At 41.4% G+C, this 22,264-nt stretch overlaps 1 protein-coding gene across 4 annotated transcripts in view; it reads left to right on the forward strand.

The window, feature by feature from the left end:
* SH3RF2 (SH3 domain containing ring finger 2) overlaps positions 1 to 22,264 on the forward strand; it is a 151,714-nt gene that overhangs the window by 21,900 nt on the left and 107,550 nt on the right. Inside the window, exon 2 of one of the 4 annotated variants that reach the window (XM_055557162.1) lies at positions 16,781 to 16,862. The exons of the other annotated variants lie outside the window; for them this stretch is intronic. Coding sequence (XP_055413137.1) covers positions 16,781 to 16,862 — 82 coding nt within the window. The remainder of the gene's footprint in view (positions 1 to 16,780; positions 16,863 to 22,264) is intronic. 4 annotated transcript variants of the gene reach the window in all.

A 22,264-nucleotide genomic window follows, 5' to 3' on the forward strand; every position in this document is an offset into this window, starting at 1 on the left:
TCTGAACTCTTTTACTTGCAAGTGACAGAAACCCACCTCAAATGAGCTCAAACAGAAATGGGAGTTTGTTAACTCATGAAACGGGAAGTTCAGAAAGCTGGTCTCAGGACCTCAAAGGACCCAGATTGTCTTGCCAGATCACTCCTGTATCATAACTCCACTTCTTTCCCTATAATGGCATTATTCTCCCCAATTACAAATAACATTCTCCATAATGTGGATGGAAGAAGGTGCATCCCCCAGGGTTCTTAGTTGCAAACAAGAGAATCCATTGCAAATAATAATAATAGTAGTAGTAATAGTGTACTTCCCTGGTGGTTCAGTGGTAAAGCATCCGCCTGCCAATGCAGAAGACTAGGGTTCTATCCCTGGGTCGGGAAGATGCCCTGGAGAAGGGCATGGCAACCCACTCTGGTATTCTTGCCTGGGAAATCCTATGGACAGAGGAGCCTAGCAGGCTATAGTCCATGGGATCACAAAGAGTCGGACCTGACTGAGCAACTAAACAACAACCAGGTGTAGAGGTAGTAGTAATAAAAGTAAGAAGAGGCAGGATTACTAAGTTCACAGAATTTCTGGAAAGGCTGCAAAGACTGATTTGAGACCACTTTGCCAGGAACACCACCTCAAATGACCAAGTGCTGACTTGCAGGGCGGACCTTGCAGACACTGAACACTGAATCTCCCCCCGCCCCCACCATGGCCCTTCTCCTTCTACGGCAGTTGGAGGTCACCTTTGTGTTATCCCCACCACCTTCCCACAGAAGTGCAGATGCGTCTTCCCTGGGTGCCTTCTTGTGTCACTCACTCCCAATTTGAAGTCCAAGTCAGATTTCTGTCACTGACAGAGCCTGGCCCCTGGTTGAAAGTGGTACTGATAAAGCTGGCATTTACAGCTTCGTAATTTTGAGGCAGTTTCTCCCATGCACTAAAATTCATAAGGAGGGTGACTTTCTAAACATAGAAAGGGAGTTCAGATACATGGCACTCAAAAGAATCACGAACACATACTACAAGAAACGTGACAACAGACAGCTGAGAGTAACATCGCTCTAGCTCCACAACCCCAGAAAGAAAGAAAATTCTTTTCCGACACCACCTTGCTCGGTGCCTGTGTGCATGAATGCTCACTCAGTCGTGTCCAGCTCTTTGCCTGGCACATAGTAAATACCTGTTGGACTGAAATAATCCAGTAACTTTAACCGATAAGACCTGATTCCAAATCGCAAGACTCCTTTGTGTCTGGTACTGACTAAACTAAGATGAAATTAAAGTCCTGTGTTCCCCTGGTTTCCTTGTATCTAAAGTATTTCTTCCCTGAACTTTTGTTTAAAGGTGGGCAGGCTGACATACCTTGTTTGTGTCTAATGTTCATGGCTGTCTGATTTCTTCTTGCAGAGGGAAAAGGGGAGATATAATATTTCTGATAAATGGAAACCTGGCATTTTTACCAATGAAGTCTGCTGAAATAGAAGATGAGATTCTTACCTAGGAAGAACATTAACAGCATGTAAAATTGCTATTGGCACTTTAAGATATATTAGTAGGGTCAAAACTGGGATCAAAAAGAGTCCAATAGGCAAGGCAGATGACAAATACAATTCTCAGTTTCATTGAAAACAAGGCAGGAAGTTAAAATGCAGTCCCTCAAAGAGCTTTCACAGGTAGCGTGATATTTGATAGCAGCACGCCACTGATGGAAAATTTTATACAGATGCTGAAATTAGCTTTGCTAACACATCCTCCAACAGTGAGCATTACCCAGCTTTGACTCTTGGAAAGTTGCCTGTGGAGATAAAATGAAGAGGGTAAACTGGTATGGTTTTTGAAGACAGTAGGATTTTTCAGGAACCACTGTATTCCTGCATCTGCGTCCATCCTTCTTTTTTTTTTTTTTTTTTTTTGCTTCATGTCAATTCAAGAGTGTAGTACGGAAAAATCCTTAGAGGTTATCTTTAGTTATCACTTGTGACAGTCTTTCCCTAATTTGGTAGTAGAAATTAGCACATATTGAGTCATTAGAGTTTTTTCATTTCTCAGGAAAGCTCGCTGACTCTTCCCCAGACCATCCTGCCTCTTACTCCCTGTGGGGAAGGAGGGAGCCAAAGAAAGAGATAACCTTTCAGAGCCAGATGAAGTAAACACTCAGAAAATCCTAGGTGCAGATAGGAAACTATTTCAGAATTCTCTGGAATGAAAGGAATCAAGACCCTAAAATACACGAATAATAATGGTGATTCACGGTTAAAAGAACTTTGTGATTTTGGTGTAAAGAATTCAAAGTCAGGGCATCTACTTAGCCTTGTCTTAGAACCACAGTGGTTTTATCATTTTAACTGCAGTTGCTGATTGAAGCCGTCAACTTATCAAGCATGAAAAGTTGGCCAAACCAGATGTCAACCTGAAATGTCAATTTTTATTATTACTGTTTAGACCAGCTTATCCAAGAAAATTTCCCTTGTGTCAACACAGTTTATCAGCTCTATATATGAGGATGTTTTCAGCTGCAATTTGCAAAACTCCTTGCCAAACTAAGTTAAGCAAAAAAAAAAAAGGAGGGGGGAGAGAGTGACTAGAGGATGGGTTGTTTCATGGAAATTTGAAGAACAGATCTTAGGAGTGGCAGGGTTTGTGGGTTCATGGCAATCTGAATTCCATAGCTCTCTGTCTCTGCCCTACCTGCCACTGCTTTCTTCACTCTTAGAAAAGTTCTTTCCAGGAGAAAGATATTGGCAGCTAAACTCTACAACATTCTTAAGGCTGTTACTCTTACAGAAACTGCAGGTATTCTCCTTGACAACTCTATACCAGAGATGCTAATTAGCTTGCTCTGGGTCTTATGCGACCCTCTGAGAAATTGCTGTGGATGGGATGTAAGGAATACTCTGATTGGTCAGGACTAGGTCATGTGGCCACAGAGAGCAGGCTGGGGTCAGCCATCTGCACTACAGGGCCAGAATTATTAGGGAATAAAGGAAAGGTAGCTCACAGAAGGAGAAGAGCCTGCGCAAACATCTCAGTAAGAATACTCCTAAATCCTGGGCACATCTTTAGTATTATTTAGGATTAACTAAATGCATGGCATTTATTCATGGCAGTTAAAAGCAAAAACAAACCAAAATACCAAGTACCTCTCAATGTTTTATTATTTCCCTGAACTGTCTGACTTTCCATCCAACCTTTTTACCACCCCACAGTTCAGCACATCAAAATCCTGCCCCCACTTTTTAAGGCTCCTATTCAAATGCTACTTCTTCTTTTTCTTAAATTTTTTTAAATTGAAGTATAGTTGATTTATAATATTTTCAGGTTTACAGAAAAATGATTCCATATATATAACAATGAGGTATCACCTCACACGGGTCAGAATGGCCATCATCAAAAAGTCTACAAATAAAAGGTGCTAGAGAGGGTGTAGAGAAAAGAAAACCCTTTTACAATGGAATGTATATATATATATATTCTTTTTCAGATTCTTTTCCACTAAAGGTTATTAGGAGATACTGAATATATTTCTCTGTGCTATACAGTAGCACCTTGTTGTTGATCTGTCTTATATGTGGTTGTATATATTTGTTAATCTCATACACCTCATCTATCCCTCCCCCACCCTCTTCTCCTTTGGTAACCAAAAATTTGTTTTCTATGTCTATTAGTCTATTTCTGTTCTGTAAATAAGTTCCTCTGTGTCATTTTTTTTTTTATTCCATGTGTAAGAGATATCATATGATATTTGTCTTTCTCTGTCTGGTTTACTTCGCTTAGTATGACAATCTCTAAGTCCATCCATGATGCTGCAAATGACATTTTTTCATTTGTTTTTTGGGGTGAGTAATATTCTGGTGGGGGTGTGTGTGTGTGTGTGTGTGTGTGTATGTTTACGCACACACATCACATCTTCTTTATCTGTTCATCTGATAATGAATATTTAAGTTCTTCCATTTCTTAGTTATTGTGAATAGTTGTGCTATGAACATTGGGATGTGTATATCTTTTTGAATTAGAGCCTTTGTCTTTTCAGAATATGTGCCCAAGCATAGGATTGGCGGATCATATGGTAACTCTATTTTTAGCTTTTTAAGGAACCTCCATACTGTTCTCTGGAGAATGCAATGGCACCCCACTCCAGTACTCTTGCCTGGAAAATCCCATGGACGGAGGAGCCTGGTAGGCTGCAGTCCATGGGGTCGCTAAGAGTCGGACACAACTGAGCGACTTCACTTTCACTTTTCACTTTCATGCATTGGAGGAGGAAATGGCAACCCACTCCAGTGTTCTTGCCTGGAGAATCCCAGGGACGGCGGGGCCTGGTGGGCTGCCGTCCATGGGGTCGCACAGAGTCAGACACGACTGAAGCGACTTAGCAGCAGCAGCAGCAGAAGCATACTGTTCTCGGTACTAATTGGCACTCCCACCAATAGCATGGGAGGGTTTCCTTTTCTCCACACCCTCTCCCCAGCATTGTTATTTGTAAATGACTTTTTGATGATGGCCATTCTGGCTGGTGTGATACTTCACTGTAGTTTTGATTTGCACTTCTGTAATAATTAGTGATGTTGAGCACCTTTATATGTGCCTGCTGGACATCTGTATGTCTTCTTTGGAGAGATGTCTGTTTAGGTCTTCTGCTTATTTTTTGATTGGGCTGTTTGTGGGGTTTTCTTTTTTTATATTAACCAGTATAAGCTGTTTGTATATTTTGGAAGTTAATCTCTGGTCAGTTACAAAGTTTACAAATATTTTCTACCATTCTGAAGGTTGTCTTTTTGTCTTGTTTATGGTTTTCTTTGCTGTACAGAAACTTTTAAGTTTAATTAGGTCCAATTTGCTTATTTTTACTTGTGTTTCCATTATTCTAGTAGATGGACCTAAAAAAATAAAAATTTCTGTGATTTATGTTAAAGAGTTCTATGTTTTCCTCTAGTTGTACAGTATCTGGTCTCATTTATTTGTCCCTGCCTGAGATTCTGTCTCCCTCTTCAGTTCCTGTAGCAAGCCTCACCTGGCACTCACTTTGTCCTGCCTCCATGTATCCTATATATGCATGGTTTTACTGTACACACTCACCCCACCACCTCTGCTGCCAGATTAAAACTCAGAAAATACTTGAAAAAAATAAGGAGGCAAGATAAGAGGAAGAAAAGAGGCTAAGTCAGAATCCCCTTTGGACTCCATGCTTCCCCAACCATAACACTTCTCTCCTTTTCTTTTTTTTGGGGGGAGGGGGGAGCACCCAACATATACCAGGCCACCCACATCGGTGCGCTGCAATGGCTTAGCGACCAGTAGTGGCCACTGCAGCAAACTTCTCTCCTTTTCTGATGGTTATTTCTTGCCTTTTTCTCCTCCTGGACTCAGTTTCTTGAAGGCAATGACTATGTTGCTCAATTATTTCTTTCTTTTACAGTTTGCACAAAATAAATACTGGATGCATGGATGGATGAATAAACAAAAAATGAATGACTTAATAGAGTTAGCTGTGGGCTGGCATAAACCTTCCCCTTACCCAATAAAATGGAGAAGGCACTGGCGACCCACTCCAGTCCTCTTGCCTGGAAAATCTCATGGACGGAGGAGCCTGGTAGGCTGCAGTCCATGGGGTCGCTAGGAGTCAGACACAACTGAGTGACTTCGTTTTCACTTTTCACTTTCCTGCATTGGAGAAGGAAATGGCAACCCACTCCAGTGTTCTTGCCTGGAGAATCTCAGGGACAGGGGAGCCTGGTGGGCTGCCGTCTATGGGGTTGCACAGAGTTGGACATGACTGAAGTGACTTAGCAGCAGCAGCTACCCAATAAAAAAAGAGGTCCAAAGATTGAAGGGATTAAGCTCAGCTGGGTGAGAAATGAAAAACTTTATACTGGGAGGTATCATAGCCACATTAACACAAAAGAAAGAAAGGAAGAAAGAGAGGAAGGACAGAAGAAAAAGGAAACAAATGGAGCACAATACCTTTAACTATTGCATAAGAGAATTTGTTTTCATATAGTGAAAAACTACTAAACTAATCAGTCCTGTCAGGCTGATTAAACACCAAACCCCCTCCTACCTTCACTTGTATCTACCTTTCAAGCCCCCTGAACACAGGGGCTGAGTTAAATAACATCAGGTGACCTTCTCAATGCTCTCCCTCATCCCCAACTCTTTGATTCCTTGGAGTCCCCCTTAATTGCTTTGGGTTTTTATTGCCATGTCGCCATATTATTAGAAAGTATGAGAACTGCAGTTCAATTCTATTTACAACAAGACCAGAGGCGAGCACGTTATAGATGAGCCATGTCAATTCTGACTATGGATCCTTAAGTGATCTGCTTCACAGCTCCACTTTGTTCTCACAAAAAACACTCAGTAGAAGCACATTTTCTTGTATGTGCCGAGAATAATTAAATGGCCAACTCATTTTTCAGGCTTTTGTTATTTCTGACAGGTTTTTCACAAAGCAAAAGCTATAAGAGCCCTACTTGAGCCAGTTGCAATTTTTCAGGTTTTCTCCTAGAAATGGCACTGCCCTGTTTTGTCAGAGGTGTTTACCCTTAGTTTCTGTTTGATTCTGTAGGTAGTTATCAAATGAAGAGTGCTGTGAGTTCACTTGTTTATCTGGGGCTGTATTAGCCCAACAGTCAATGGTCAATTGACTCAGTGTGTTACACATCATCCTAAGACTATTCTGAGCAATCATCATTTTGCTATCTCGAGCCATCACCATTTTGTACTAGGATGATGGCAGTCTTCTGTTAAGCTGCCAGAAAGAAAAGAAAGTTGAAATTTGATTGTATTCATTTCAACAAGCATTGCCTTTTGCACAGAGAGCAATAGAGTGGGCATTTTGGGGTTTTCAAAGTTGAAAAGAGGTGAGGTAATCAGTGTTGACATGAGCCACTCTAAGTGTCATTCATCCTTTCAGCAGGTATTTGTCAGCCACCATATGCCAGGCATACTGCAGTGGAGAGAAATGGAGATGCAGCTTCCACTCTCACAGAGCGTGCCTTCTCATCAGGGATGCTAAGTAGCAAAACACATAGACACATGTAACATTCTAAGGTGTGTCTGGTAATAAGATGAAAAAGGTCCGAAAGCTCTAGCCTATTCTTGGGGAGGGATATTTTAGACAGGAGTTGATGTTGTTATTCACTCACTAAGTCGTGTCTGACTGTGACCCCATGAACTGCAGCACACCAGGCTTCCCTGTCCCTCACTATTCCCCAGAGTTTGCTCAAACTTGTGTCCATTGAGTTGGTGATACCATCCAACTGTCTTGTCATCTGTCATCCATTCTCCTTTTGCCCTTGGTCTTTCCCAGCATCAGGGTCTTTTTCAATACTTTTTTTTTAATTAAAAGAAGTTGATGAGGGAGTCTTACTTAAAATGAGAATCAGAGATGAGAAAAAGTTACTTCCCAAGGGAGTGAAGGATCAGTTGGGATGACCCCGCTAAAAAGCTGGGCAAGAGTATCTGAGGCAAGGGTGTAGCTTGTGCAGAAGTCCCCGCAGAAGAGAAAATGAGGTATTAGAGGACCCGCCTTCAGGCCTTGTACCGAAGGGGCGGGGAGTCACAGGGAAGGGGAGAGGAAGGCAGGGGCCCCATCAGATTTTAAAGGCTATGAGAAGCCACTGAAAAGTTTCAGATGGAAAGGATATGATCTAATTTAGGTTTTCGAAGGATCATCCTGGCTGTGTTTGTGTGAAGGACTGGGTGAGGGCAAAGCAGAAGTAGGGACACTGTGAGGAGGGCAAGGCAGAGAGAGAAGACAATGGAAGTGAGACAGAGAAGTGATCTAGCTGAGACCTATTTTGGGACTCAATTCCCTCACCTTTAAAATGGAATCAATAACACCTATACCTTGAGGTTGTGAGAAAAAAGGAAGGCAATGTATGCGATGGTTTATAGCAGTGTTTGACACATTGTAAATGCTCACTAAATGTTAACTATTGTTGCATAATTCTCAGACCAATTTTCAGAATGATTTGGAAAAAAAAAATAAACAAACCTCTCTTCTCTATATTGAGGACCTAGTTGGTGATGGACAGGGAGGCCTGGCGTGCTGCGATTCATGGGGTCGCAAAGAGTCGGACACGACTGAGCAACTGATCTGATCTGATCTGAAAGGGGTTCTAGTTCACAAGAATTAAAATATACGTTCTATATCCAGTCCTGTACCAGATGCTGGGGGACCCAAGAGACAGAGGAGATGTGGTTCTTACACTCAGAATAATCCAGACTTCATGGGTGGGAGTGAAGAGATGATAAGATGGGTCCTTATGAAGCAAATACATTAGTTACTTCATAAACAGGGACCAAAGATCCTTCAAAGGGCCTTTTTCTTTTATCCTTTAGCTCTTATCCTTTAGGTAAAAATCTGCCAATTGGAACCCTGATACTGGAACAGGAGCCCTGGTTTGAGTTGAATACTGTTTTCAATGGTTCCTACTTAGGCAACTGCTTCAAAACAATAATTTTGTGTAGAGAAAAGGTGCCCAGCCTTTAAGTAAACTCAACACAGATATGAATTCACCCTTCTAGTTCTGCCTTTTACGACTCCTGTTCAAGTTGGTCACTGACCGGTTACCAAGCACTGAGAGCAGTCTGCAAACTGTCGGTGGAACAAAGATGCCTCAAGGTAAAATCCTTCAGCAGAAGCGCCAAAAGAGAAATAGTATTTGTTTGGTGCCTGTCAGACCTCGTGAGGTAGGCTGTGTCCTCTGCTTCATGGTGGAGGAGACTGAGGCTGTGTGAGTTCAAGGTATCAGCCTCAGAGTGGGGCTCTGAGCCCAGGTCTGCCTACCACCAGGGTGTGGACTTTGGACCACTGCGGGCTTGTCACTCTCTTCTAGTCAACAGTCAGGACTCCTAGAAGCTGAATTTATGGCAGGTTGTTTCACCAGCAGTAGACTCCTTAACTCTGTTTTGTTGTTTTTGTATTTGGGGTTTTGTTTGTATTTTATTTAAAAATTTTATTTTATATTGGAGTATAGCTGATTAACAATGTTGTGATCATTTCGGGTGAACAGCAGAAGGACTCAGCCATACAGATATGTGTATCCATTCTCCCCCAAATTCCCCTCCCACCCAGGCTGCCACATAACACTGAGCAGAGATACCTGTGCTATACAGTTGGACCTTGTTGGTTATCATTTTCCATAGAGCAGTGTGTACATGTGCTTCTTAACTCTAATTTCAGGAGATCCTTGAATTCCTGACACTATGGAAAACCATACACATGTTTGCCTGTGTGCAGTTTCCTGGAGAGAGAGTTCATACCTTCATCAGATTCTCAAGACTGTTTAAATTTGGCTTAATCTATCAAATTTGAGATACTTGTACTTATTAAGTTAATAATCTCAATTGTGAAATATTAGTGAAGTGCTTAACAATATTTGTGTATAGATGCTCAAGCTCTGCATCATTGCTTATAAAAGAAAACACTGGAAACAGCCCCAGGTGTGAGAAATGATCAAATAAACAATGATCTATCTATACAACAGAATATCTATTGCCATTTTTTAAAATGAAGATAGATCTAAATATACTAATAAAGCATGTCCACAAAGTATAACTAAATGAAAAAAAGCAAGATGCAAAACATATCTACATGTGTTATATGGACATTTTTGTTAAAATTATGTTTACATATGTTTGTGCATGTATATGGATGTGTATATGCATAGAAAAAAATCCTAGACCATTATTCGCTAATATAATGTGAGACATGTATATAATTTAGCTTTTTTGTGGCCACATTAAATTTTAATAATATATTTTAGTTAATCTAATACATCAAAATATATTATTTCACATGTAGTCAATATAAAAATTACAAGATATTTTCATTTTTTTTGTACACTAAGTCTTTGAAATCTAGTGTGTACCTGCAGCACATTAAATTTGACTAGCCACATTGTAAGTGCTCAGTAGCCACATGTGGCTACCATACTGAACAGTGCAGATCCAGAAGCATAGACATCAAACTACAGTCTGCCTGCAATGCAGGAGACCCAGTTTTGATCCCTGGGTTGAGAAAGATCCCCTGGAGAAGGAAATGGCTACCCACTCCAGTATTATTGCCTGAAGAATTCCATGGACAGAGGAGCCTGGTAGGCTATAGTCCATGGTGTTGCAAAGAGTCAGACACGACTAAACAAGTAACACTATACTACTGTCCAGGAAGTAGAATAGAGGAGAGAGCAGAAAAGGGAGCTATATCTTCTTAATACATTTTATAATGTCTAGATTTCTTTTATTTTTTAAAATTTTAAGTTTTTATTGAATTTGTTATAATACTGCTTCTATTTCATGTTTTGTTTTTTGGCCGGGAGACATGTGGAATCTTAGCTCCTCCGCCAGGAATTGAACCCACACCCCCTGCATTGGAAGGCAAAGTCTTAACCAATGGACCCCCAGGGAAGTTCCTAGATTTTTTTATAGATAAGATTTAGTTCTTCTTAATCACATATTAATATGTGATTAAAATATTTAATCACATAAAGAACTGTTAGGAGCAGCATAGAGGTACCTGAATTTGTTCTCAAGTTCAGCCAGATATCCAGCCAGACTAGAATGTATTTGAATGTATTTTGTAATCTAGAACAAATTTTATAGATCCAGGATATGTAAATATTTACATGCTTCTGCCAAACAGATAAATCAAGCCATCAAGTGTTTATTAAAAATGTACAGCGCACTGTCAGAATGTCTGTCATCAAAAGTAATGTAAATAAATGTTGATAAGGATACGGGGAAAGGGAGCCCTAGAACACTGTTGGTGAGAATATAAATTGGTGTGACCACTATTGAAACAGTATGGAAGTTCCTCAGAAAAACTAGAGTGTTTACCATATGATCCATCTAAGCCACTCCTGGGTATAATGAAAACACTATTTCAAAAAGATATATGCACCTCAATGTTCATAGCAGCATTATTTATAAGCTAACCTAAGTATCCATAAAAGATGAATGGATAAAGAAGATGTGGTGTATATATATATATACAATGGAATACTACTCTGCCATAAAAAATAATGTATGTTGCCATTTGCAGCAATGCAGTTGGACTTAGAGGGCATTATACTATGTGAAATAAGTCAAACAGATAAAGAAAAGACAAATATTACATGATATCAGTTATATATGGAATCTGAAAAAAACAGCAAGCTAGTGAATGAAACAAAAAAGAAGCAGACTCACAGACAGAGAGAACAAACTAGTGGTTACTAGGGCTCCCCAGGTGGCACTAGTGGTAAGAATCCACCTGCCAATGCAGGAGGCATAAGAGAGGCAGGTTCCATCCCTGGGTCAGGAAGATCCCTTGGAGGAGGGCATGGCAATCCACTCCAGTTTTCTTTCCTGGAGAATCCCATGGACAGAGGAGCCTGGTGGGCTACAGTCCATCTGGTCACAAAGAGTCAGCCACAACTGAAGCGACTTCACACACACACACACACACACACACACACACAGTGGTTACCAGTGGGAAAGAGGGAGAGGCAATATTCGAGTAATGGATTAAAAGGTACAAACTATTCAGTATAAAATAAGCTACAAGAATATATTGTAGCTTAGGAATATAACCTAATGTAACTCAGGAATATAACCAATATTTTATAATAACTATAAATGGAGTGTAACCTTTAAAATTACAAATCAGTATATTGTACACCTATAACTGATATAAGATTATACATCAACTGTACATCAAGTTAAAAATGCATAGTGTGAAAAAAATCTAGTGAGAGCTAAACCCCATATGGGTTATGAAGAAGAAGGAAACACAACTCCTGCTCTTGAATTTATAATTTTGCTGGAAGAAAAGACTTATTTATGGAAAAACTAGAAAAAAAATTCAAGGCTGAATGGCATCATCAAGTAGGCAGTGTAGGGCTGACAATGTGATGGGAATTCAAAGAAATAGGAATTGTGGGAAGTGGAAGGAAAGGACGGAAGGGAAGGAGATGAGAAACAATTTCAATAGATCAGAAAGACTCCAGGTTGTCATGTAGCTGAGTGGTGATGGAAAGAGCTGGAAGGCAGATTCCAACACTTCCTATTTCTCTACCTGGTTTTTGGAGCAGCTACAGAGGCGAGAGGATAAACCAGCTTAGAGGAAAGAAGGATCCCAGCTGTGAGTTGTCAAAGAACACCAGGCAGATCGTGATGGGGTGGTCAGTATATCCGCCAACATGTGTGTGTGGTTCCCAGGATTTTGAATGACCAAAGTCATCCTGTAGCATCACATATCATGAGCACATTCTCCTAGGACTTGTTCTCTCCCTACCCCTTTAATCTGAAAATACTCTACTTAACAAGAAAGAAGAGATTCATGTGCAAAGAACCTACTCATTCTGCCTAATAATAATAATGGCTAATCATGACCAAACCCTTTCTCTCAGGGCTTTACATGTATTAACTCATTTAATCCTCACAGAGACCTTGGGTAACTGTACCAACATCATCCCATTTTATATCCTGGAAACTGAGATTCAAGAAAAATTAAATGTTTGGAATACTTCTCCAACATTTTATTACATTTTAACTTAATTTTTAAAAATAAAAATAAATTTATTTTTTCTCTAATGAATTACGATGTCACCATTATCTCATATTAATTGAAGTGTGTCACATTATGGACTTTATTTTATGCCACACTTTTATTATAAAGACTTCATAGTGTATTTAAGTATCTGAGAAGTCTAGTCTCTAAAATTTCTCTAATTTTTCAATGTTTCCCTGAATTACATGTTTACATATAAATTTGAAAATCAAAATGTATTGCTTGAAGAAAAAAAAAAAAAGAAGCATTAAATAGCTTGCTTACCCAGATTTCTACTGCCAGTAAGGGCTGAGTTGGCATTTGATATAGTCTGAGCCCAAACCAGGATTCTCCCATCACCTCTTAGTGGCTTGTTTGTTTTTTGAAGTAACATTGATTTATAACAGTATATGTTTCATGTGTACAATATTATATCCCTACTTCTGTATAACCTACAATGTGCTCACCACCAAAAGCTTACCTTCCGTCACCGTAAAGTTAATCCGCTTTACCCATCTCACTCTCTTCCCCCACTACCCATCCCTTCCCCTCTGGCAACAACTACCCTGTGTCTATGTGTTTGTTTTTGTTTGATTTTTTCATTGACTTTGTTTTGGTTTGTTTATAGCTTTTTTTATTCCACATAGGAGTGAAGTCATACAGTATTTGTCTGCATCTGTCTGAATTATTTCACTTAGCATAACACCCTCAAGGTCTATCCATGTTGTTGCAAATGGCAAGATTTCGTCTTTTGTACGGCTGAGTAGTATTCCATTGTATGTGTATCTGTGTGTGTGTACACAGCCATATCTTTTTTCCTTCTTTATCCATTCATTCGTTGATGGGCACTTAGGTTATTTCCATATCTCATGTGTTATAAATACTGCTACAATGAACATGGGGTACAAATAAATTTTTGGATTACTATTTTCATATTCTTTGCATAAATACCCAGAAGTGGAATAGCTGGATTATATGATTAGTTTCGTTTTTAATTTTTCTGAAGCACCTCCATACCTTCTTCCATAGTGGTGGCACCACCAGTACGTGAGGGTTCCCTTTTCTCCATATCCTGGCCAACACTTATTATTTGTTGTCTTTTTGATAATAGCCATTCTGACAGATGTGAACTGATATCTCACTGTGGTTTTGAATTGCATTTTCCTGACAATTAGTGATGTTAAGCCTCGTTTCACGTGCCCATTGGCCATCGGTATGTCTTCTTTGGAAAAGTGTCTGTTCAGCTTCTCTGGGCGTTTTTAATCAGATTTGCCCGCCCAGTACTCTTGACCTCTGTGCTGTTTGTTTTCCTTCCTATTGAGTGTTGAATGGGTCCCATCTTACTCTAGCAAATGAAATGGAAGTCAGCATGAGAAAACTACTCTTTCAGTTTTTCCCAACCCCCTGGGAGTTAAGAGCTTTGAGAATTTTTTTTAAGAGAGAAGTGAACTTGGTGATTTTCAGATGTTCTGACAATTAATGAATGTGTAATTTTCCCTGACGTGCTTAGAAATGCAATTTGATCTCCACATTATTCTCAGAGCATGTGAAAAGGAGGGAAATCAATCTCTTTACAAAGCTTTGACTCATTTTTGAGTCATAAGGAATATTAATGAGAACCCAGTTCCAAGGACTTCCAACCCTAAATAGTCTCAAGTTTTGAGGTTTCCTTTGCATTAGGCTGGTTCTTCTTAGATCAGGGCTCTGCTTTGTCTTGTAAGAACTTAGAAATTCAGCCCCAAACAGCCTATGAATATTATTTGCATGACTGTGTCTGGACTTGAAAACTCTGCAAGAAGCCATATTTGTCTCATCTACAAACTAAGCCCTTGGGCTTGGAAACTCTTCCACCAGTCAAAAGCTGACAAGCAAGCTTTATTGGTTTGTAAGTAAATGAAGCAACAAGCCAGTAAATAGCAGTCTGCCTCTCTTTCCCTCTGGATCCCAGCATCAGGAGGGAACTGTCCTAGTTACAGGAGCTGGTTGAGGGAAGAGGAGAGGGGATCAGTGCATGCAGGGCTCCTCACATGTGTCATTTCACCTCTACAGGGACTATACAGGGTGGGAGTTATTCTTTCCACTTGACTGATATGGAAAGTAGAAATTAAGACGGGTTGTTTTTCTGAAGTCTCCCAGCCAGCAAATAGCTCTAAAGCCTGTGTTTATTCCTCAACACCATGCTGTTTTCTAGGATGGGGAAAGCAAGCATCCAGGCTTGAATGACTGATCAAGATGTCCACTGTGTCCAGCTACGTGCTAGGTGTTGTGGTGAGGAAAAAAACAAAAATCACCTGGTCTTAGCTGATCCCAGCAGTGTTGGTACATAAGACTGTCAATCCAGAATGGTCAGATTAAGACCCATCCACAAAGTTAAGACACAAAACACAAGACCTGGAATAGCCAAAAAGAGAAAGTAACAATGATGATGTCTAACAAATTTGAGCATTTAACAAAGTTCTGAGCATTGTATATGGACTATTTCTTTTAATCCCACAACAACTGCATGAGGTTGGTGGTATTATTATCATCCTCGTTATAAAGAGGAAGAGACTGGGTCAAGGTCACTCAGCTAGGAGTGGAAAAACTGGGATTTGAACCTACTTTCTCTCTTCAGTGAATATACTTCTTGGAATTTAGAACCAGAGAGACTTTTAGTCCTTACTAGACCATTCATTCTGGCAACCCACTCCAATGTTCTTGCCTGGAGAATCCCAGGGACAGAGGAGCCTGGTGGGCTGCCGTCTATGGGGTCACACAGAGTCAGGCATGACTGACGCGACTTAGCAGCAACAGCAGCAGGCCATTCATTCATCTGATGACCTTGAGCATGTTATTTAACTTATTTTGCTTGCATCAATTCCTCTGGAAAATAAATAAATAAAACTAATAACACCGAAAAAGGGAGGGAGTGAGGAAAGAAGGAAGAGAGGGGTCACATTCTTAATCATATTAGGTAGAGAAAACAGGAACTCCTCTAGCATCCCAGCAGAATAGCAGAGGCTCCATTTCTACTCTTCAGGACCAGCTGGTGTGCTACCTCCAAAGGGAGTGCAGAAGTAAAGGCATTAGAAGGATGTGGAGTCCCCCCATCACCATGACTACCACCCCAAATACTTGACTTGCTCCCTGCAGATCAGGCTCCAGGGTGCTATTCACAAGGTAATCACCAGTGACTGTCCACAGCCATAGACAGGGCAATGGACTAGATGCAAAGTCCTCTCCTAACCTGAGCACTGCCTCAACATGTGAGCATCTGGGGCCACATGATGCCAGAAGGAAACGTCTGCTCTGCAGTTGCTCCTACATCCTTTGTACCCTTCTGGGAGTTACAGAGGCTACATATATTATCTTTACCTCGGATGATCTACCACCATAACAAATCACCTGGCCTATTTGGTTGAGAGATTTTGAGAGAAGCTGGGCCTGGCATTGTCCATTTCCCTGATCCTAGTTTGAGCTCCATGGGAGTGAACCTCGGTCCTATTTGCTGCTTTAGTCAAGTGGTAAGCACACAGCAAGGTGTGAGGGAATCAGAGGAACCAAGCTATGAACCTTGCCCTTAAGGAACTCACACTTCACTGGAGTGAGACAGGCATGTGAACATGCAATTAAAATGTAGTATATTAACAGCTATGGTTGGAGAAGGAAAGGTCCCCTGGAGAGAAACCTGACCTGTGCTTGGAAGTCAAGAAAGGCTTTGAATGAATGACACCTCAAGTGAGACTTGAAAGATGGATAAGAGACAGCCAGTTAAAGAACATGGCAAAGAGGGTTCAGGGCATAGGAACAACATATTCCTGTAGCAGGAAGGTTCTGAAACAAGAGAAATCTAGGAACAACAGGGAAAGAAAGAGCAATAATGAAGCTGAAGAAGTTGACGGTGGCCTTGATGGGCTTCCCAGGTAGCACTAGTGGTAAAAAAAAAAAAAAAAAAAAATCTGCCTACCAATGCAGGAAACACAAGAGACATGGGTTCCATCACTGGGTCGGGAAGATCCCCTGGAGGAGGAAATGGCAACCCACTCCAGTATTCTTGCCTGGAGAATTCCGTGGACAGAGGAGTTTGGTGGCCTACAGTCTGTGGGGTCCCAAAGTGAAGTGAAGTGAAAGTCGCTCAGTCATGTCTGAATCTTTACGACCCCATGGACTACACAGTCCATGGAATTCTCCAGGCCAGAATACTGGAGTGGGTAGCCTATCCCTTCTCCAGTGGATCTTCCCGACCCAGGAATCGAACTGAGGTCTTCTGCATTGCAGGTGGATTCTTTACCAGCTGAGCTACCACAGAAGCCCTGATCGTAAAGAGGGAAGCCACCAGGAATCTCAAAGAATCGACACAGTTGAGTGACTGAGCATGCATAACATTTATTAACCGTGTATTGTGTGAAAGGCCCTGTGCCAGTCATCTTTACGTTCATTTTATCCCCATGTGCAGTAGGTGTTACTAATATTCCCATTTTGCCAAAGAGAAAACTAGGGTTCAAATCAAGTCCATTTCTCAAGTTTACATAGTGTAAAAAGTAAAACCAGAATTTACAATCATTTCTACTAGATAGATGGGCTGTCCAAGTCTATAACTACTATTCTATGTTTTAAGAGAGCCGAGAATGGGAGAGAGAAAGAAAATAAAAGAGAGAATAAAGAAATAAGAGAGAAAAGGGTTTCCAAGTAAATGCAAATTTGTTCCTAAAAGAGTTGGCAATCAATAAGGAAATCTTAGGTCTGTAATATATTGGATTGGTTTCAGCAGGAAGCAGCCAGTTAGAAAAACATGAACTTGAACTGAAGCTGGTAGGACCACTGATGAGTCTCAGCTTCTGAACCCTTTTCTGGCCCACCTGGGTTTTTCAGAACCTGGAATGAAGCACTGCAGTCTGGGACCTTGGAGATGCCAGCTCATCCAGGCAGTGTCCTATACCTACCTTCTGCCAAATTTCTACAGGAGCACATCTGGGCCCAGGTGGCTGGGCCGGAGCCTGGGCTTGTTTTTCACGGCTCATTTGCAATGTCCTGTTCTATTCCTGGGCGCTCCATCCTTCCCAGGTGACACTGGAGCTCAGTTTTCCAACAGTCACTGTAACTCAATTGCTCTAAAAGTGCTACTCAGCATCAGTCCTTGGAACTAGTATTTTCCAACCCTTGCTCCAAGAAGGAAGGCTGAACATTGTACAGCCCTGACTTCTCTCCGATGTCTGCACGGAGCAGCTCTAGGCTGCACAGGAAGCCTCCTCCCGCAGACAGAAGATGACTCTCAGCCAGCAGTGTTGGGGAAAGGAAGGGTTTAGACACAGACCCCCCACACCAATCTGGGCTGGCAGTATGACTAGCCCCAGTCCCCACCCCCACTGCCTGCACTATTTGACTTGACAAAGCCCCCAGCTGGTCCCCTCCTGCCCAGAGGGAGAGATAAGTAAAACCATTGACCTTATAGTTCAGTCAACCCTGCAGGAGTCTGACCAAGCCTTAAATTTGAACTGAGTTCAGACTTTACACTGCGCCCGCAGCAGAGAGACCAAGGAAACAGAAGACATTTTGTCTTCATACCTGGCCCCTGCCATTCACAATCTGTGGCGTTGCTTGGGGCATCACGTCCCTTTTCTGAGGGTTGGGACAAGAGGACCTACCTCATGGACTGTTATGAGACTCAGGTGAGATGCTGCCTTAGCATGTAGTACTAACTAACCAGTAAATGTAACTTACAGCAGACACTCAATAAGGAATGAAGGGTGTTGAAAAGTTCCACACCTGCAGTGAACAATGTATACAAATACTGTGCAGCTTGAGCAAGACAGTGACATGTCACATGCATAGCAACAAAGAGCTTTCCTTTGCATGTGACAGATTTAGTAACATTTGTGGAGTTAATTGACCTGGAATATCCAGCAAGTACAACCAAGAAGCCACTCCTCTAACACTACCCGAAGAGGGATTATTAATAAATGTAGGATGCAAGAGGCTGGGCTTCATCCTCATACTCCAGCACCTGTTTATCAGCAGGCAATGCCTCCTCTCTGAGCTTCAGATTTCTTTGCCTGTAAAACATCAGTAATAACTGCCTCAGGACTTCCCTGGCAGACTAGCAGTTAAGACCCCATACTGCCAATGCAGGGGGCACAGGTTCAATTCTTGGTTGGGGAACATAAGATACCACATGCTGCACAGCACAGCCAAAAAAAAAAAATGCCTAATAGGCTGGTTGTCAAGATTGAATGAGATATTGCATCTAAAGGTGCTTTAGTCTGGTTGCTGATCCACAGTAAACACTCGATGATAAATAATGACTTTCATTCACTCTTTTACAGACTGAGTTAAGAAGGGAAAACAAAAGGGGATTTATCCATTGACATGCACTTACCTAAAGATGAAAATGACTAACTGCTTAGAAACCACCGTGCTGCAGTTTCACTCCCCAAATTGAGAGAAAGATTGCCTCATTCATGCCCGACTGGGAATTTGAATAGTCTTGTTCTAACTGGAAAAGTCAATGAGAAGTGAAAGATATTAGTCACTGACTGATAAAGTATCTGAGCTGGATAGACTCTTAGACCAAACTGAGCAGAAGTGATATCGCCACTGTAACCCAGTCAGCCCAGGCAAGCCCAGGACATCAAAGAGAAGCGCACACGCCTCGGCCATCCAGTTGACAGCTAGGCTCTCCAGCCAGTCCTCCCTGTGGTTCTCTAAGCTCAGGTCATTTGAAACCATGTAGAGCTGACCCACTGGGTGATCCTGGGCAAGTCCTGTCGTCTCAGTTAGTGTTTAATAATAGAGCGTGTTAGAACAGAAAGTCACTCAACGACTCACCTGCTCACCATGGTGCAGAGTCTGGCACGTACCCTTTTGTCTATACACACACTGCGCAGGGCAAGAACTCGTTACAGAGAAGTGCATTCATGTCATAAGAGCAGCACATGACTGGACCAACCCACACCCTCATCTCAGTGACAGATGAGAAAACTGAGGTTTAGTGAACATCTGATGAACAATTAGAGGTCAAGCAATGGGTGAATGGAAGCCAGAACCCAAGTTTTGTTTTTGTTTTTAATTTGGCTGCAGCAGGTCTCAGTTGCAGCATGCAGGATCTTTAGCGAACTCTTAGCATTCGAACTCTCAGCTGTGGCATATGGGATCTAGTTCCCTGACCAGGGATTGAACCAGGCCCCCTGCTTTGGGAGCTTGAGGTCTTAGCCACCAGAACAGCAGAGAAGTCCCTCAGGTCTTCTGATTGCTAGCCCAGAGCTGTTTTTCTCAGGTCAAACTACCTCCCGCACCCACTATAATAAAAGAGAAGACAAGGTAGCTAATGGTTGCTGGTCACCTATACTTTGTTCTGACATATATGTTTATTATTTTTCCACAGACTCAAGGAAGGGAATTAACAGCTATTGAATACCAACTATACACTATAGATGCCTTACATACATTGAAGTCTCATCATACACCTCATCTTTTATATGTAGAATCTAAAAAGAAATAATATAAATGAACTTATACAACAGAAAGCAATTCCAGACTTATAAACAAACTTATGGTTGACAGAGGAAGGGATAGTTAGGGAGTTTGGGATTGACATGTACACACTGCTATATTTAAAATGGATAACCAACAAGGTCCTACTGTACAGCACAGGGAACTCTGCTCAATGTTATGTGGCCACCTGGATGGGAGGGGCATTTAGGGGAGAATTGATTCATGCACATGTATGGCTGAATTTCTTCGCTGTTTACCTGAAACTATCGCAACATTATTAATCGGCTATACCACAATACAAGATAAAAAGTTCAAAAGGAAAAAAAGTCTCATCATACACCCACAGTAATAAAAGATAGCATTTATTGATTAAAGATAGCCAGGTGCCATTCTAGGAGATTTTTTTTTTGGCCGCACCTTGCAGCTTGTGGAGTCTTAGTTCCCCAACCAGATATTGAACGCAAGCCAGGCCCTCAGCAGTGAAAGTGTGGAGTCCTATCTCCTGGACCACCAGGGAGTTTCTTCTAGGAGCTTTATGTGTATTTGCACATGGAACCCAGCCAAAGAGGTATCATGCAGGCTGAATCCAACCTCTGCTTATCCAACCTTGACATTTGACCATATCAGCTACTTGGCAGGAGGGCAGGCCTCTGAACGCAACTTACCTGCCCAAACATACACACAGGCACATGTGGATATGTGGTGCAGGGGTCTTGACAGCATCTCCACGTGGCTAGTGCTGTTACCATTCACTTGCAGAGATGCCACAGCTAGGTAGTGGGGTTGAGGCAGGACTTGAAACCAGGAACTCTGACCCTTGTCTCATATGTGGGCTTCGTGAGAGGCAGGTTGAGACAGGAGCTCTAATACATCTTCAGGACAGAAATTCTGACTGTTTTACTGACGTAGCCCCAGTGTCCAAAAATGTATCAGCATGCACAAAAACACTCAGTAAATCTCGTGGACTGATTGACCCCCATTTTACAGATGAGGAAACCAAGTGTCAAAGAGGCTAAATGACTTGCTTTAAGTGACACAGAGAGTCAGAGATAGAGCTGGGATTTGAATGCAAGTCGCTCTGACTCTAAAGCCCCTGTTCTTTCCACAGTAGCATTCTGTAATTCATAAGCATTTGCTGAGTGTATTGAACTCTATGTACTCAGGAATATGGAGCTACAAAGATTAATAAGATTTAGTGCCTACCAAGAAATTGGAATCCCAACTGCCGGCAAGAATTCTTATTCCCCGAAAAAGGATAGAGATATGTTTATGTATGGCTAGGTCACCTTGCTGTACACCTGAGATTAACACAACATTGTAAATCAACTATACTCCAATATAAAATTTAAAAATTAAAGAATTCATATTCCTAGATTCACGTCCCCCAATTTCTTAATTCAAAGCAGATCCAAATGGTATAACCCCACAGTACATTTTAAGGCAAGAGAGTTTGCCAAGCCCAGGATTGCAAAAGTGGCCCACTCAGTCCATCGGCCACATCTATTTCCTTCTCTGCACAATTGGCTGGGATGTCCACAGAAGACTGTTGCCGGGAGAATGGATTAAATCTGTGCAAACCTGGGGCAGCCAGATCCACATCCCAGTTCCTCTATATTCCTTTGAAATGATGTCCACAGGTGACTTTTTATATATATCTCCATGCCCTCTTTTTTTTTTTCAAGATTTTTTTTAATGCAGACCATTTTTAAAGTCTTTATTGAATTTGTTACAGTATTGCTTCTGTTATTAATGTTCTGATTTTTTAGAGTGAGGCATGTGTGAGATCTTAGCTCCCCAGCCAAGGATCAAACCCAAACCCCCTGCATTGGAAGGCAAAGTTTTAACCACTGTTCCACTAGAAAAGTCCCTCAGTGCTCTTTTGCTTTCTCCCCATTTACCAAAAAAAAAAAATGAGATACTTAAGTCAGAACATTAGGTTAGGAAAGTTATGCTGTTCTAAAAGCAGCAATCACGTTCTGATTAGGAACATTAATTCAGGATTTGCCTCATTTGCCTTCCTGGTTTTGTGTTCTATCATATTTAAGAGGCAGAAAGTGGTTAGAAGAGAAGGGTGGTTTAACAAAATATCTCTAAATTCGTTAGTTGAATTCCACAGGGCTGTGTGAGCAATCTCTTAATAATCCTACATCAATATGAGAGAAGTTGTAACTAGCTCACTTGGTGTAATTATAGGGCAGCTCACTTTCTGCCAGGCTTTAAAGATAGACTTTCAAATGTTCCTTTTTTTTTTGATTTGCCTCCCGCTGTGTG

This window comes from Bubalus kerabau, chromosome 1 (genome assembly GCF_029407905.1).
Source record: "Bubalus kerabau isolate K-KA32 ecotype Philippines breed swamp buffalo chromosome 1, PCC_UOA_SB_1v2, whole genome shotgun sequence".
In the NCBI taxonomy this organism is placed as follows: domain Eukaryota; kingdom Metazoa; phylum Chordata; class Mammalia; order Artiodactyla; family Bovidae; genus Bubalus; species Bubalus kerabau.